We start from the raw sequence: 16,671 nt of genomic DNA on the forward strand, positions 1-16,671 counted from the left end.
GGATGCGAGGGTAAAATGAATCACAAAGCGCGTGTACATACTTAGTGCATCCCCTCTCGGGAATCAAACCTCGGACGCCGACGCTAGAGACGAAGCCTCTATTATTGCGCCACGGCGTGTGGTTTGTCTATTTTGAGCGTAGCAGTGTAATTCGGTTTTTGTTCAGCACTCTTTGGAACTGTTGCTTTTTGTCTGCGCACCGCGTCAGTTTACGTGAGCCACTGAATATGGTTTTATATGTCACTCGCTCGCTTCTAATTGTTTCGCTGCCTTCTTAATTATATAATGTATGTTTTCTTAAGCGGTTTTTGGAGCTCTTCCTGGTTTTCTACGTACTGCGTGATTGCGTGTTAGGCGTGATGATGTCACACAAAACTCTGCCCCCCCACGGCTTTCGAGCTCAACTCCATTACAGTATATGTAAAAAAAAAATAGCTTCCAGTAATGACCATTACGTGTAGAATTTCGAAATGAAACCTGCCCAACTTTTGTAAGTAAGCTGTTAGGAATGAGCCTGCCAAATTTCAGCCTTCTACCTACACGGGAAGTTGGAGAATTAGTGATGAGTCAGTGAGGGCTTTGCCTTTTATTAGTATAGATATATATATACCCCTGTGCTTCGCAGCGGAGAAGTAGTGTGTTAAAGAAGTTATGAAAAAGAAAAGGGAACATTTTAAAAATAACGTAACATGATTGTCAATATACAGTAATTGTTTTAGGAGTGTTGCTGTCATCAAGGATTTGATTATCATTTCTTTTAATCAGGTTCGTATTTGTAGGATGTGTTGTGTTCAAGTTACATTCCATGTTTGTCAATCGTTGTAAAGATAACAGGTTTCATTCATTGATTTGTTTTTTACTGCATCAATAAACGGCTCGTCTTCCTCTTTATCTGAGACGTGACACACTGCATGCACGGGGTTTTTTTGTTTTTTTTTACACTGTCTTGCTTTAGCGGGACATTGACTTTTTCCACCGTGTGCTTTGTTTCCGCAGTAGTTGCACTTATGAATATGCTTGTATGTATCACACGCTTCATATTTTTTTGCTGCCTTCTCAATTGTGTAATTCGGTTTTTGTTCAGCACTCTTTGGAACTGTTGCTCTTTGTCTGTGCACTGCGTCAGTTCACGTGAGCCACTCGGTGTACATGCATCGAAGGTTCCCAGCTGTGCTGGTGCCATCTCGTGGGATGTCCACGGCTGTATTTAATGTTAGCTAAGACCCGGCACTTAAAAGTTTCTCTCGCAGTTTCGCTGAGTTTGTGCCAAACACCACCCTGACCATCTCATCTTTGTCTGCGTGAATATTTAGCGGCAGTGTTTCTATTTATATGGGCAGGCACTAAATTACGCCTCCCACGGCCATCGATCAGAAGTCTATTATAGTATATGGACGAAAAAATAGGTTCCAGTTATGACCCTTACACATAGAATTTCGAAAATGAAACCTGCCCAACTTTTGTAAGTAAGCTGTAAGGAATGAGCCTGCCAAATTTCACCCTTCTACCTACACGGGAAGTTGGAGAATTAGTGATGAGGGAGTGAGTCAGTCAGTCAGTGAGGGAGTGGGTCAGTGAGGGCTTTGCCTTTTATTAGTATAGATGAACAATGATAGTGTTTTTTTGTTTTTTTTTTTTTTAAAGGGAAGATTGCAAGGTCTTTGTACATTTTTAACTCCATGCTTACATCATTAGAGTTATTCCCCACAGCTGAAGTAGGTCCATTCCATTTGGAAATATATCACTGACAATGTGAATTGAAGAGGAGTTTGCGTTAAGTTGTTTGAGGAAATAGTCCTTTCAGCTTCAACAGTGTAAATGAGGTACACATCTAGCCAGTGTTTCCACTAAGGTACCGGTTGAGTGTGCTTGAGTGCATAAAGAGCGAGTCAAAAAATTAATTGCACCTGCCACCTGCTAAAAGTGTATAAAAACGGTTGATACAATATTCCACCTTCTCAAATCAATTTTTAGAACTTGGGATGTCCGAGAAGCTCATTTAGATGAATCCATTGTAAATTGACATTACAGTGATGTCTGATGCCCATGCTTTCATTTAAAGCCATGTCACATTACAATTATTTCTCCAGTGATTTTCAGTTGTAGACTTCATTTACATCATTTTAGTAAGTCTGGGGCAGTTATGGTATGTTTCTGTGACCAACAGTCACATAATGTGACATACCCAGGGAGTCTTCCTAATTATTCCGAGACTTGCCCAGATTAAATTGGTTTAGTTTTTGCCTTAAGTTGTAGGGAGTAGTGCATGAAAACTGACAACCTGTGAGCGCTTCATTTGAAGCACAATGCATGTAATCTAGCGACGAGGAGTAAGGAGCATGGGGGTTCTGAAACTAACAAACTAATGTCAGGCAGGACATTATTGGCTTTCAGAAAATGTGTGGGGGGGTGGGAGCTTTGCAATACTTTGAAAATGTGAAGCTGACATGGAAAGTCTTTGCACACTTGTCTAATTTGACATGCCTCTGTGATTTCTAGTTAATTAAATTGAATTACTCAGTGACAAGATCAGCATAAAGTCTTGCAGTGTGACATTGGCTTTAGAAGTAAGACTTTCAAATAAGCCAAAACTATGTGTTAGTGCTGGGCGGTATGACCAAAACTCTATCACAGTATTTTTCTAATTTATGCCGGTTTCATGTTGTTCAACGGTATTTTTTTTTCCCATGCATGAGTGGATGTTAACCACATTTTTCCACTGCAATTACTGCGGTAGATTGGCTAAAAATAACTATTCCACTGTCATGAGAATTGTACATTGTACAAAAAAATTTTTAATGTGTACTTATATATTAATACAGGTTTGCACGGCCCCATAAAAGGTGGTGGCACGAATGAAGAGAAGGAATCACATTGCATGACAGTTGCAGTCAAAATATAGAACCTTTTTATTGAACAAAGTTTGCCAACAACTTTAAAATTTTGACAACATATTTTCAACCATCCAAAGAGGCATTTAGATGTAGTAAAATATCCAGAGGTGCTTGTCAAAAGTTGTATTGCACTGAACATGTCTTAGAAAAGTAATAAATAGTAAATATTTTTTGTAAACCAGCAACACTTTCTGTTAATGTTAAGAATCTCTGTCCACTGACACGTTAGTGACTTTTTAAACAACTTTACCATCGTTAAACTGCATAATATTTAAACTAATAATTAATAACAATAAAATAAATAATACTGCAACATCCAGTAATAATACTATTACTTCAAGACTTTAAGCCCAGGTGCATTACACAGTATTCACCAAATAAAAATAAAACAAGTGCAACTTGATGAGACATCTTTATCAACTGAACCATCATTTAGGCAAATTGCATTAATATGGACCTTGCTTCAAGCTAAGCTATATACATAAATAATAAAACTGCAACTTTCATTTATAAAATGCTATTTGTAGTATAGCCCTATGGAATCGTATTAGGGCCACAGTGAAGAAGAAAAAAAATACGGACGCAGGGAAGAAAAAGCAAACTATATGTCGAATAAAGTCAACATGTTGACTTTATTCTCGACATTTCCAGTGTATTATCATAGTTTATTTTATATTTAAAGTAGATTATCGTAAACTAAACTTCATCCTAAAATCAGTGTTTGTTTAATTTGATTTTCTTGTGCTAAGTTAATGTAGCACATTAAATGCTTTGTATTAAGTGTTCCCTTACCGAGTTGTTAATCACTACGCGCTTCTTAAACTGACTTCCTCTACTCTAAGAGGAGGCGCAGGCAGCGATCACCGCACATAATACATTCACTTCATGATATTCCTGCTCTCTGAAAATTAAAAATGCTAAGAGAAATACTTGATATCATTTTCATGAAGAAATGTATTAAACATGCACGGCAGTGTGGCATTAGTGCTGCTCCCCCGCAGTAAGGAGTCCCCAGGTGTACGTTCATTGTAGAGAACTTTATGGCAGTTGTGACAAGGCTCTAAAGAACTGGATGTATGACGATTAACTTAAATATTGTGTAAATGTTGGGTTTGTGAACTGGTGGTCGGAGACACGAACATGGAATTCAATGGACGTTCTTCAGAGCGGGCTTTCTTTATTGCATGCATGCTTTCTCTGTCTGACATACCAAATCCCCAGTTCCTATCCTTCTTTTTTTCTTTCTCCACATATCCCATCACTACACGATAAACGTCTTTGTGAAATTAAACTAGTTATAAACTTGGACCACGGAGTGTTCAGAACTTGAAAAAAAATCTTCGTTATACATGTTTAATTATGCCATCCATTCAGGGTTGCGCCCAGCCCAGCAAGCATTGTGTGCAAGGCGGGAGCAAATCCTGAACGCCAGCACATCACAGGGTGAATACGAGCACTACATACACTAGCAGGGTCAATTTTAGCATAACAAAACCCCACATCCTACATGAATTTGAAAGGAAACTGAAGCACGCAGAGTAAACCCACCAGAAAAGCATGCAAATTCAAGGCAGGGAACACCCAAGACCCCCTTGTTGTGAGGCAGCAGTGCAACCTCCAAACCACTGTGCCCCCAGATGATTAATACATGCTTTAATGCATTTCGTCATGAAAATTATATCATATCATCAAGTATTTATCTGAGCATTCTATATGTTCAGAGAGCAGGAATATCACGGAGTTAATGTATTTTGTGTGCTGCCTGCGCCTCCTCTTAATGCAAGGGGAAGTGAGTTTTGAGAAGCGTGTAGCGATTAACATGGCTCAGGGAACACTTAACACAAAGCATTTAATGTGCTACATAATTTATGACGGGGTTTGAGAAAATCTAGGAAATTTAAGTATTCATTTTAAGATGAAGTTTAGTTTACGATGTTCTACTTTAATGACAAATTATGAGAATAAAGTCAACCTGTTGACTTTAATCTCGACATAAAAGCGAGAATAAAGTAGAAATGTCGAGAATAAAGTCAACATGTAAAAATTGCTTAAATATGCAATGTGTAATAATTAGTCAATTCTTGATTTTATAGTGCTTGAGTGCTATGAGCCAGTCAATAAATAACATGCAGGGATAAATTTAGTTTTGTCCCCCCCCCTCTTTTACAGTGACAGCAAACATGTAATACAGTTGATTTTGCTCATTTTTTTGTCAGCGGGAGATCAAAGGAAAAAAAATAGTAATAAGTCGATTTGTTTAAAACGTATGTTTCATAATCTTAAAACTGTTATAAAAAGTATCAATTTAAAATTTGTAGACCTCTAACACTAAAGTAGTGCAAAGATGTTCACAGTAATGTACAAGAAACAAATGCAGCCCTTCAGGACATTCTAGGATCAACCATGGTGTGCTGCTGTCCACATTTACTACGTATAGCTTTTAAACCACCAGCACAAAAAAGGATTAGGAAGAAAGCTCATTGTCCTTTATTTTATAACAGTATTTTATGTATGTTGTAAAATAAGAGTATTGTGTTAAATAGATACAATTATATGTCTCAATAATTAATTGCATTAGACTTTATTATTCTTATTATAGTCCATGTTTTTTCTCTAGCAAGATTTGAAAAATACAAAATGTTTTGTAATAAAGAATCTGCTGGTAAAATAAACACTCATCCCGAGAATTAAGTCTGGTCTTGTACTCCTAAAGATGATGTTTGTAGATAAATTCAGTGCCTAAAAAGTCAGTAAGTTTATTTTCAATAGCTTTGTGTGCCCATTCTTTGAAAATGGAGTTTTATTCCCCCAAAAATTTGATTATTAAAGGACAACACAGACTATTTTTGGCGTTTTCTGATGATTATAGAATTGCAAAAAAACAGCTTTAGATGTAATTAGTTGAAGTCTAACATTGTGAAGTCCTTTCCCTGTAACCAATGCCAGACCATCGTGCAAATAGATTCACAAAAAAAGCTGAAATTGATGTAAATTATGTAAAATAAGTTTATCCAAAAACATAATTGAAACTACACAATGTTATATAGACTTCCCAAAGGTTATAGATACACTAGACTGCACTAATTTACAAATGATGGTGCCTCCAAGCTCATTAGAGTGTGACTGTGTAAAATACAAATAATTCATTGAGCCAGTACACAAGTAAGTCCTTTTAAGTGACATTAATGTGTATGTCCAGTTGTGTTTTGCAATCGGAACAAATTGTACGGATGTAGTACATTGAAATGTGAGAACATTTAGTTTGAAGAACTCCGGATATTGTAAGTTGCAAATGACACTTTCGTTTAGAGTTTTCTTTATTTATGAATTATATTTTTTTTCTGAACCTCTTTCTTGATCTTGTATATTTTGTAGTTTATGCAAAATGTCACTTCAATATTGTTTGTGTTAGTGTAGCAGATTTCAAAGAGAGCACATTTTTTTTTTTTTTTTAATGCTCACAGTTGGCAATTGGAACCCCAGTGCTTTATTTTCTGGCATTAATAAGCAGGCCCAGGCATATATTAAACCTGCTTTTGCAACAGAGCTCTTAATGTTTGTGGCTTTGTGTTTGGTTTGTGTTATATCCCATGATAATTATGGGTTTCTTTAGGGGAAGATTGCTGCTCATAATACACTCTTTTTGGGTCTAGTGTATATATACGGAGTGTTACTCAACCATTAATTGATTTCTCGTTAAACATTGGTCTTGTTTTTTAATTTTCAATCTGTTTGATATAGTTCAGATTGTTAAAGTGACAAGTAATGTCTTTCACTCTCTCTGTATCCTTTCTTTGATGTTTAAACTAAAGCTACTTTAAAGAAAGTTGACCTTAATCCTGAATCTGTCAAATGTTATGCCTGTTTCTCCACTGGCAAGTTTATCTGATTATTGTATATGAGTTGTGACTTCTTCACTGCAGGTACGGAACATTTAAAAGATCTCTTTAAAGTACTCTAGTGTGGCTTTCGATCCAGGCGTAGTAAGGAAATGTATGCAAGACATTCAGATGCATTCATAGATTTGGTTTGCTGATTTAAAAGTTCGGCCATTTTAAAAATTTTCTAGTCTCTTCATCAAAGAGTCATAACAATTTTGTTTATTACATATTTTTGTCGCAGCGGGGTATGTTAAAAAATATTAATAATAGAAAGCAATGACATGCAGTTTTTGAGTAAATAATGTTTTGAATACCATTTTACAGTACCATATTGGTGAAATTTCTTTCATTGAAAAAGTCAAAAATATTGAATTGTTATAAGACTGCTTGCATATAACAATGTGGAGGAATATGTTGAACAAAATAAAATGCATATCTATTCAAATTAATAGATGCAATGAAATGTGAGAAAATAAATGTGAGCATAGTGCTCTGTCCAGGGATTGTCCTAGCCCTGCATTCTGGTATAGTAAGAGATGGTACTTGCCTTGTAAAGTGATGAATAAACAAACAATATCATTTGTACCATACCGAGTGTCTATATATAGAATACCATTATTTGAACATTGAATAAATAAATTCACAAATGTAATGTATCTTTTATTTGGTAATACTCTCATTCTTTCCCACCCTCATTTGACCCTGTCCTGCCCAGTGTCCTGCTATGAAGTGTATTTGTTTCGGCACACACAACTGCAGGTGTGTTTATTGTTATACCACTAGGAGAAGCGGTAACAGAATAAAACGGAGAGATTGACGTAGCTGCTGTTCAAGTAGAATTGAAGCAGTAAACAAAGGCGCAGTAAAAGTAGCAAAGAATGTTTTTCTATTTTAAGATGGGCACCATCACCAATGCTTCTCAATGGAAGACACTGAAATATCAAGATATCTCAGTGAAAATTTCAAATGTGCCAATAAATTCCTTGAAGATTAATGTACCAGATTTCAACAAAATTGATCCACTGGGAGACATGTTGTTTAATGAGGACAGACATGGCTTTTGCAGTATGTTGGTTTTGAATTATAGCTATGGGCTGCATAATGTTTGCGCAACATCCCACTGCCTAGATGTCTGTGGTCTCAGGAGGTTATCCTAGAGTTCAGAAATCCTGATCATAGAACAAGACATAGAGAATGAAACAGCCTTTCTCATGCAACATGTCCATCTCATGTCTATTGTATAACAATTGCGCTTCTAGTACTGTACTGTACTTTGTCTTTATTATAATGTGAATTTTCTCATTTACAAGTAATACGATTATCTTATAACAGTGCATGCTCCATCTTGTAGGCAGCAGCAGCAAGTCTCGTGTATTGTGTGTCTCTGGAGCGTGTAGCATTTTCTCTCTGTATATAGTCAAAATTGGCACACTGCAGTATCCCATATAGCTTTGCTCAGTACCAGTAAAATATTTTATTCATACAACGTCCAAATTGCATAACATTCTATTTCATAGATCATATTGCAGACATTAAGTGGCAGACCTACTTCCTTTGATGCAGTTTCTTGCCATATTTTTTGTAATTTCTTTTGTATATACAGTAAATTGCATTATTCTATAATTTTTTTTTTTAATCTTCAGTTTGCATAGGTTGTGTTCAAGAGGGTGTGTAACAAGGTTTGTAGTTAAGAGTCTTACACCTATGCAATCTTCATGCTGCTTTTATGCCACATTACTTGTGTACACAGTCTGGATTTTCATTGCTATACAGATATTACTCGGGTCTTCTTGCAATAAGAAAAAAAAAACATTCAACTGTGTGCTCTAACTGTTTTATTTCATTCTGTGGTTTAGATCTATTTTTATTTCATTTAAATTTTTCTACGCTGTGGTAAAACCGAGATGTTTGATTTTACTTAGTGTCTAGAGTACAGAGCTTGTGTACAGGTATCAGTACAGTTTTGTGGGAATCGCACCTATTAAGCTAAATGATGCAGGACTTTTTAAATAAAGCAGTATTCCGCAGTGTTGTGTGTATTTATTTTTTAGCCTAAAAAAAATAAATAAATAAATTATGGTTGTCACTGATCATGGGTGTTGCTTAGTTAAAAATAAAATTTTAAATGCTAGTGAGGCTCAATTAATAGGTCCTGCATGACCTCAAGTGAGATGTTCTGGAAGCTGTATACAGTGGGATGCAAAAGTTTGGGCAACCTTGTTAATAGTCATTATTTTCCTGTATAAATGTTGGTTGTTACGATAAAAAATGTCAGGTAAATATATCATGTAGGAGACACACACAGTGATATTTGAGAAGTGAAATGAAGTTTATTGGATTTACAGAAAGTGTGCAATAATTGTTCAAACAAAATCAGGTGCATAAATTTGGGCACCACAAAATAGAAATGAAATCAATATTTAGTAGATCCGCCTTTTGCAGAAATTACAGCCTCTAAACGATGAGAGTCTGGATTGTGGTTGAAGGTATTTTGGACCATTCCTCTTTACAAAACATCTCTAGTTCATTCAGGTTTGATGGCTTCCGAGCATAGACAGCTCTCTTTAACTCACACCACAGATTTTCAATTATGTTCAGGTCTGGGGACTGAGATGGCCATTCCAGAACGTTGTACTTGTTCCTCTGCATGAATGCCTTAGTGGATTTTGAGCAGTGTTTCGGGTCGTTGTCTTGTTGAAAGATCCAGCCCGGCGCAGCTTCAGCTTTGTCACTGATTCCTGGTCATTGGTCTCCAGAATCTGCTGATACTGAGTGGAATCCATGCATCCCTCAACTTTGACAAGATTCCCAGTCCCTGCACTGGCCACACAGCCCCACAGCATGATGGAACCACCACCAAATTTTACTGTAGGTGGTAGGTGTTTTTCTTGGAATGTGGTGTTCTTTTTCCTCCATGCATAACGCCCCTTGTTATGCCCAAATAACTCAATTTTAGTTTCATCAGTCCACAGCACCTTATTCCAAAATGAAGCTGGCTTGTCTGGCATACCTCAAGCGGCTCTGTTTGTGCTGTGGGCGGAGAAAAGGTTTCCTCTGCATCACTCTCGCATACAGCATCTCCTTGTGTAAAGTCGCCCGAATGGCTGAACGATGCACAGTGACTCCATCTGCTGCAAGATAATGTTGTAGGTCTTTGGTGCTGGTCTGTGGGTTGACTCTGACTGTTCTCACCATTCATCGCTTCTGTCTATCCGAAATCTTTCTTGGTCCGCCACTTCGAGCCTTAACTTGAACTGAGCCTGTGGTCTTCCATTTCCTCAATATGTTCCTAACTGTGGAAACAGACAGCTTAAATCTCTGGGACAGCTTTCTGTATCCTTCCCCTAAACCATGATGGTGAACAATCTTTGTCTTCAGGTCATTTGAGAGGTTTGTGACCTCCGTGTTGCTACTCTTCAGAGAAAATTAAAGGAGGAGGGAAACTTACAATTGCCCCCCTTAAATACTCTTTCTCATTATAGGATTCATCTGTGTATGTAGGTCAAGGGTCACTGAGCTTACCAAGCCAATTTGAGTTCCAATAATTAGTTCTAAAAGTTTTGGAATCAATAAAATGACAACGGTGCCCAAATTTATGCACCTGCCTGATTTTGTTTGAACAATTATTGCACACTTTCTGTAAATCCAGTAAACTTAATTTCACTTCTCAAATATCACTGTGTGTGTGTCTCCTATATGATATATTTAACTGACATTTTTTATCGTAACAACCAACGATTTATACAGGGAAATGACTATTAACAAGATTGCCCAAACTTTTGCATCCCACTGTATATTTCACAAAGTTTATTTCTTTTGACCAATTCTCTAATGTAAAATTCTCCTGTTTTGAAACTCAGTCCTTCATAAAAAGTTCTTCCCTTAGGTGTCTACATTTAAGACTGCTGTGTCTTCATTCCCTTAACCATGAAATGATCACTACAGTACATTTTCAGGACAAAAACTAAACAGAGTACCGACACCTACCACTTTTCACCCTCATGGTACTGGCACTGCTCACAAAGTTCCCCCCATACATTCACATCTTTAGAATTTGAAGTGGGATCCCCATTCTTGCAGTCCAAAATGTTTTACATCTGCATTTGTGTCTGCGGTCTTTAATCTTTCCTTACTGTTTAAGAAGCCTCCGAAATGTATTTCCAAGAGTTTTCTTCTTCCACTTCAACCAGTAGACAAAACAAACCCAAAATGAGCAGCATTCCATTTATTGCATGGTTTGCATAAATGTGCAACCCATAAACAGCATCGTCATTTAGATAGATACTTTATTAATCCCAAGGGGAAATTGACATACTCCAGCAGCAGCATACTGATAAAAGAGCAATATTAAATTAAAGAGTGATAAAAATAAAGGTGTAACAGACAGACAATAACTTATAATGTTAACGTTTACTCCCCTGGGTAGAATTGAAGAGTCACTTAGTGTGGGGGAGGAATGATCTTCGTCTGTCAGTGGAGCAGGACAGTGACAGCAGTCTGTCGCTGAAGCTGCTCCACTGTCTGGAGATGATACTGTTCAGTGCATGCAGTGGATTCTCCATTGACAGGAGCCTACTCTGTGCCCGTCACTCTGCCATGGATGTCAAACTGTCCAGCTCCGTGCCTACAATAGAGCCTGCCTTCCTCACCAGTTTGTCCAGGTGTGAGGCGTCCCTCCTCTTTATGCTGCCTCCCCAGCATAGAAGAGGGCACTCGCCACAACCATCTGATAGAACATCTGCAGCATCTTATTCCAGATGTTGAAGGATGCCAGCCTTCTAAGGCAGCATTGTTGGCTCTGTCCTTTCTTACACAGAGCATCAGTATTGGTAGTCCAGTCCAATTTATCATCCAGCTGCACTCCCAGGTATTTATAGATTTGCACACAGTCACCTCTGATCACGGGGTCCATGAGGGGCCTGGTCCTCCTAAAATCCACCACCACTTCCTTGGTTTTGCTGGTGTTCAGTTGTAGGTGGTTTGAGTCGCACCATTTAACAAAGTCCTTGATTAGGATCCTATACTGCTCCTCCTGCCCACTCCTGATGCAGCCCATGATAGCAGTGTTGTCAGCAAACTTTTGCACGTGGCAGGACTCCGAGTTGTATTGGAAGTCTGATGTATATAGGTTGAACAGAACCAGAGAAAGTACAGTGTGTTGCTGACCACAATGTCAGACCGGCAGTTCCCGAGATGAGACGCACATACTGTGGTCGGTCTTTAAGATAGTCCATGATCCATGCTACCAGGTATATTTCTACTACCATCTCTGTCAGCTTGTCCCTAAGGTGCAGAGGTTGGATGGTGTTGAAGGCACTAGAGAAGTCCAGAGACATAATTCTTACAGCACCACTGCCTCTGTCCAAATGGGAGAAGGATCGGTGTAGCATAAAGATGAAGGCTTCCTCTGTTCCCACCTTCTCCTGGTATGTGAACTGCAGAGGGTCGAGGACGTGGCAGACCTGTGGCCTCAGGTGGTGAAGCAGCAGCCGCTCCATGGTCTTCGTCACATGTGACATCAGAGCGACAGGCTGGAAGTAGTTCAGCTCACTAGGACGTGATACCTTTGGGACAGGGTGATGCAAGATGTTTTCCAAAGCCTCGGGACTCTCCCCTGTCCAAGCTCCGGTTGAAGATGCACTGTAGAGGACTCCCCAGCTCCAACGCACAGGCCTTAAGCAGTCGTGGTGATTCTCCATCTGGACCCGCTGCTTTACTGGTACAAAGTCTCCTCAGCTCCCTGCTTACCTGGGCTGCTGTAATTGTGGGTTGGGGGAAACTCTCCTATACTGGTATCAGCAGAAGGATGAGTGGAGGGTGTAGTATTCCGAGGTGAGAGTGGTCTCTCTCGATGGTGGCACCCCGCTTCAAGCTGCAGCTTCATCCCATCCCACTCTTCCTTCAAGCTGTTATTCAGCAACTTCTGCTCCAGCTTTCTCCTGTACTGCTCCTTCGCCACCCTGAGCTGGACTCGGAGTTCCTTCTGCACACACTTGAGCTCATGCTGATCACCACCTTTAAAAGCCCTTTTCTTCTGGTTCAAAAGGCCCTTGATGTCACTTGTAATCCATGGCTTGTTGTTAGCATAGCAGCGCACTGTTCTTACTGGAACTATGTCAATACAGAAGTTGATGTAGTCAGTAGTGCAGTCAACAACCTCCTCAATGTTCTCACTATATGATCCCTGCAGGATATCCCAGTCCATAGTTCCAAAGCAATTTATGTATGATGAATTAAAACATGATTCTGTGTTAAAGCTTTGTCTGGCTGTGGGTATGGCCCAGAACTATAGAAGCTTGAACATGCTGTACAACTGATTAAAAAAAAAAATATATATATATAGTGAGCTGGGGGGCTGATCGCTACCCCAGAGAATACAGACGTTCTTGGGAAAACCCCTGAAAAAAGTTGACAGACTACCTTCACATTGCTCCTTACCTTATTTACACTCTGTCGCATAATAAACCTCTCATGCAGTACTCTGCATACTTAAAAGCTAGTTCAGCACCTGTCAGTATTGGAATTGATTGTTTCTCTCTCTCTCTCTCTCTCTCATTCTCTGCTCCTGACAGAGAGTTTAAACTTTTGAAAAATTGACAAATGTTTGTTTGCAGTGTCTGAATAAAGTTCATGTCTCTACAATCTCCTGTGTTTCTGTGCAAATCTGTGACCAAGGCATGGCACTCATGGCTCTGATGACTCTTTCTATGAAGTTAGTAGATGGGTTAGCAGAGCATGCAGGGTCATGAGGTTGCTGGAAAGTGATGTGTGGTGCTCCCAATATCTGTGCAAAAGGACAAAGGTCAAAGTCTTTAGAGTCTTGGTGCTTCCTGTCTTGCTATATGGCTGCGAGACATGGATGTTATCCAGTGACCTGAGATGAAGACTGGACTTCTTTGGTACTGTATCTCTTTGGAGTATCCTTTTGTGTACCGCTGGTCGAATGAGCGATTGCTGACAGAGTCTCAAATGAGGCTCATTACCTGTATTGTGAGGGAGCATCAATGATATCATTATGGCCATGTGGCACAATTCCTCTGAGGGTGATCTGGCTCACAGAACCTGAGTGGCTGGACCAGGCCAAGGAGATGCCCATGCAACATCTGGCTGTGACAGATAGGGGATAATTTCTAGAGGGTGGGACTGGACTGTGTGTCTGCCTGGGGTGTTGCCAACCAGGATCCTGAGCTGTTTCGTTGTGTGTTGGGTGTGACAACGTGCTGTACCATTGCATGCTCTCCAACCTTACACGACCTGACCTGTAGTGCCTTGATGTATGTTTGTATGGGGTACAAAATCTAGTTTGTATATTTTAAATTTCTGTAATTTCTTCATGCCTTTCAGCCTACTACTCAACAGTCTCCCCAGGATGAGCAAGAAAAGCTACTGGATGAAGCAGTTCAGGCAGTGAAGGTCCAGTCATTTCAGATGAAACGATGTCTGGTAATTTTGGATATGTCTTTAATTATGATAATCAAATATTTTAGGAACCGTATTACAAAGAAATTAATTTTTAACCATCTACACCTGATGGGCTACTTTGATTAAATCAGGTGCTGCTTGTGTTTTTATTTTATTTGTTTATTTATTTTTAACAGTTAATAAAAACAATCTAATTTCTTTGCCTCATCAACTTTTTAAAATATGCAGCATCTACAACAGTAATGAGAGAGGGTAATTTGTGTGGAATAATAAATATACTTGCCAAATGTTCATCATAAGTTGTTTTTTTACTCAATTTTTCACTACCTTCTTTTAGGACAAGAACAAACTTATGGATGCTTTAAAGCACGCTTCTAATATGCTTGGAGAGCTTCGCACGTCTATGCTGTCGCCAAAGAGTTACTATGAGCTCTGTATCCTACTTTTGTTTTGTCCCTATATCTCTAAAACATTCATACATCTTAGTTTAATTTAGAATAGTTTAAGTAAACATTGTTATAACAGTATTAGGAAGGTACGATTTTTCATTTTATCCATATAGGAATATCCTAAATAAAGATTGTTTTGCAAATTTCTTAAGTTGATTGCTAATATGCAGTGTAAATGTAATATTTTCTTAACATTTTCTCAAGACATGGCTATTTCTGATGAGCTACATTACTTGGAGGTTTATCTGACAGATGAATTTGCCAAAGGCAGAAAGGTGTCGGATCTGTATGAGTTAGTCCAGTATGCAGGAAACATCATTCCGCGTTTGTAAGTACTGAGCAACAGTATTTCTATCATTACCTACCTAAGATTTTTCTGTTTATGAATTTTATTGGAATATATATTTGTCAAAATTTGCATTGATAAAAATGTGCAAAAATCCATAAACTCTATTACTTATTTGCTCGATAGTACATCAAAATTAAGTGTCTTTTAGACATAGAACTTTAAAAATTCCATGCTCCTAAGAATTCAATGGCGTTTGCCTTTTGATACTTACCAATTTGTAGTGGAGTTTTTTTGTGTTAACAAAAACTGAATGGTTATCAGTGAGCAGCAGTGATCAATGTCATACATGCCTTTTAAGTTCTTTTTTAAAGACCAGTACATCTAGTACTAAACAGGATGGCTCTGAAGAGGCATGGTATTACACCTTTTTACTTCCATAAACCTGTTTTTGGCTGTATAGAGGCTACTCTATACTCCTGTCCATTATTTACTTTGTCTTGTTATCTACTAAACATATTTTTGTTGGTGGAAATTTTTCCTTTTATTAATTTGAAGCATTTGGAAAGTGGTTATTTTATGGGCACAAAAGTGGAATTTTGGCTTATTTCCTCTGGTGAGTGAGATATGTCACTAAGTATTCGTGAAGTGCTGCATTAGCTTGCATTTCACAAATTTGAAAATTAATTTATATACAGTAATAATAAAGTTTGAGTTATAGACATGTTTTCATCACATATGATGTCCAAGAAGCAATACAACATCATTTTATGTCATAGAAGGCTACATCCAGCACTTTAAAATGATTTATTAAGCAGCTGTCATTGGTTAAATCTTTTAACCTTATATGTTTTGTTGCATATGTCTGCACGGCTCTGTAAAAATATGAAAAATTTGGAAAGACTTCTTGTATATTTGGGTCTGTTTATACTGTAATGTTAGTAACTTTTCTCCAGTTGGGATTATAAATCATGTACATTTTAAACTCACTGAGTTGATCGGATTTACCATATAGGTTGGTATGGTGGGATAGGTATGTTCCTTTTAACATTGGTTATGAATATGCTAGCACTTCCACTTAGGCCCTTGGAAGTGTCAAACAAAACTGTAGCAGTAGTTGTTTGCTGTGAAATTCCTCATTGCTATATAACAACTTGATTTCCAAAACCGTGTTTTTTTTTTTTTAAATGTATATTGTAAATTTCTTGGTTGTTTGCAGAATTACCCACATATGGGATTTCTGTTCTTGAGACAAGTGGAAAAAAATATATAAATAAATATTTTGCTGGTAATCCACTGGTAATATAAAGTGAGAGTTTATTTTTACCTACTACAGGTAATATTTTGAAATAGAGCCAGGTCTACTTTTTTTTTTTTTAGCTTTGTCGTAGTCTTTGAGTCGAGTGGTGTACATTCCAAGATGCATTCTTGCCCTTCTAATCCAGTGCTGTAGATCTAGACTTTGCAGATTCATTTGCTTGCATGCATATAATCAGTAGCATCAGAAACGCTTGTACTTCTACATGAATGAGAGATGTAGTTATAGTATGCATTATGTGATGCAAAATATTCTTGTATAAATACAATACATAGTAAATACTTTCTGAGATCAGTTTATTCTTCCTTTATTCAGGCAATTAAGATTTTTGACTTTCATTTTTGTAGATGAATCAAAGTAAAAAATCCCTACAAAATACACTTCAGTGTTTGGAAGATTGTTGAGTGAAAATGTCAATCTT

At 37.9% G+C, this 16,671-nt stretch overlaps 1 protein-coding gene across 1 annotated transcript in view; it reads left to right on the forward strand.

The window, feature by feature from the left end:
• The window catches only part of vps35 (VPS35 retromer complex component), an 89,704-nt gene that overhangs the window by 22,768 nt on the left and 50,265 nt on the right, over positions 1-16,671 (forward strand). Inside the window, exons 2-4 of the mRNA XM_039763140.1 lie at positions 14,120-14,218; positions 14,535-14,631; positions 14,851-14,974. Coding sequence (XP_039619074.1) covers positions 14,120-14,218; positions 14,535-14,631; positions 14,851-14,974 — 320 coding nt within the window. The remainder of the gene's footprint in view (positions 1-14,119; positions 14,219-14,534; positions 14,632-14,850; positions 14,975-16,671) is intronic.

Source organism: Polypterus senegalus, chromosome 9, assembly GCF_016835505.1.
Source record: "Polypterus senegalus isolate Bchr_013 chromosome 9, ASM1683550v1, whole genome shotgun sequence".
In the NCBI taxonomy this organism is placed as follows: domain Eukaryota; kingdom Metazoa; phylum Chordata; class Cladistia; order Polypteriformes; family Polypteridae; genus Polypterus; species Polypterus senegalus.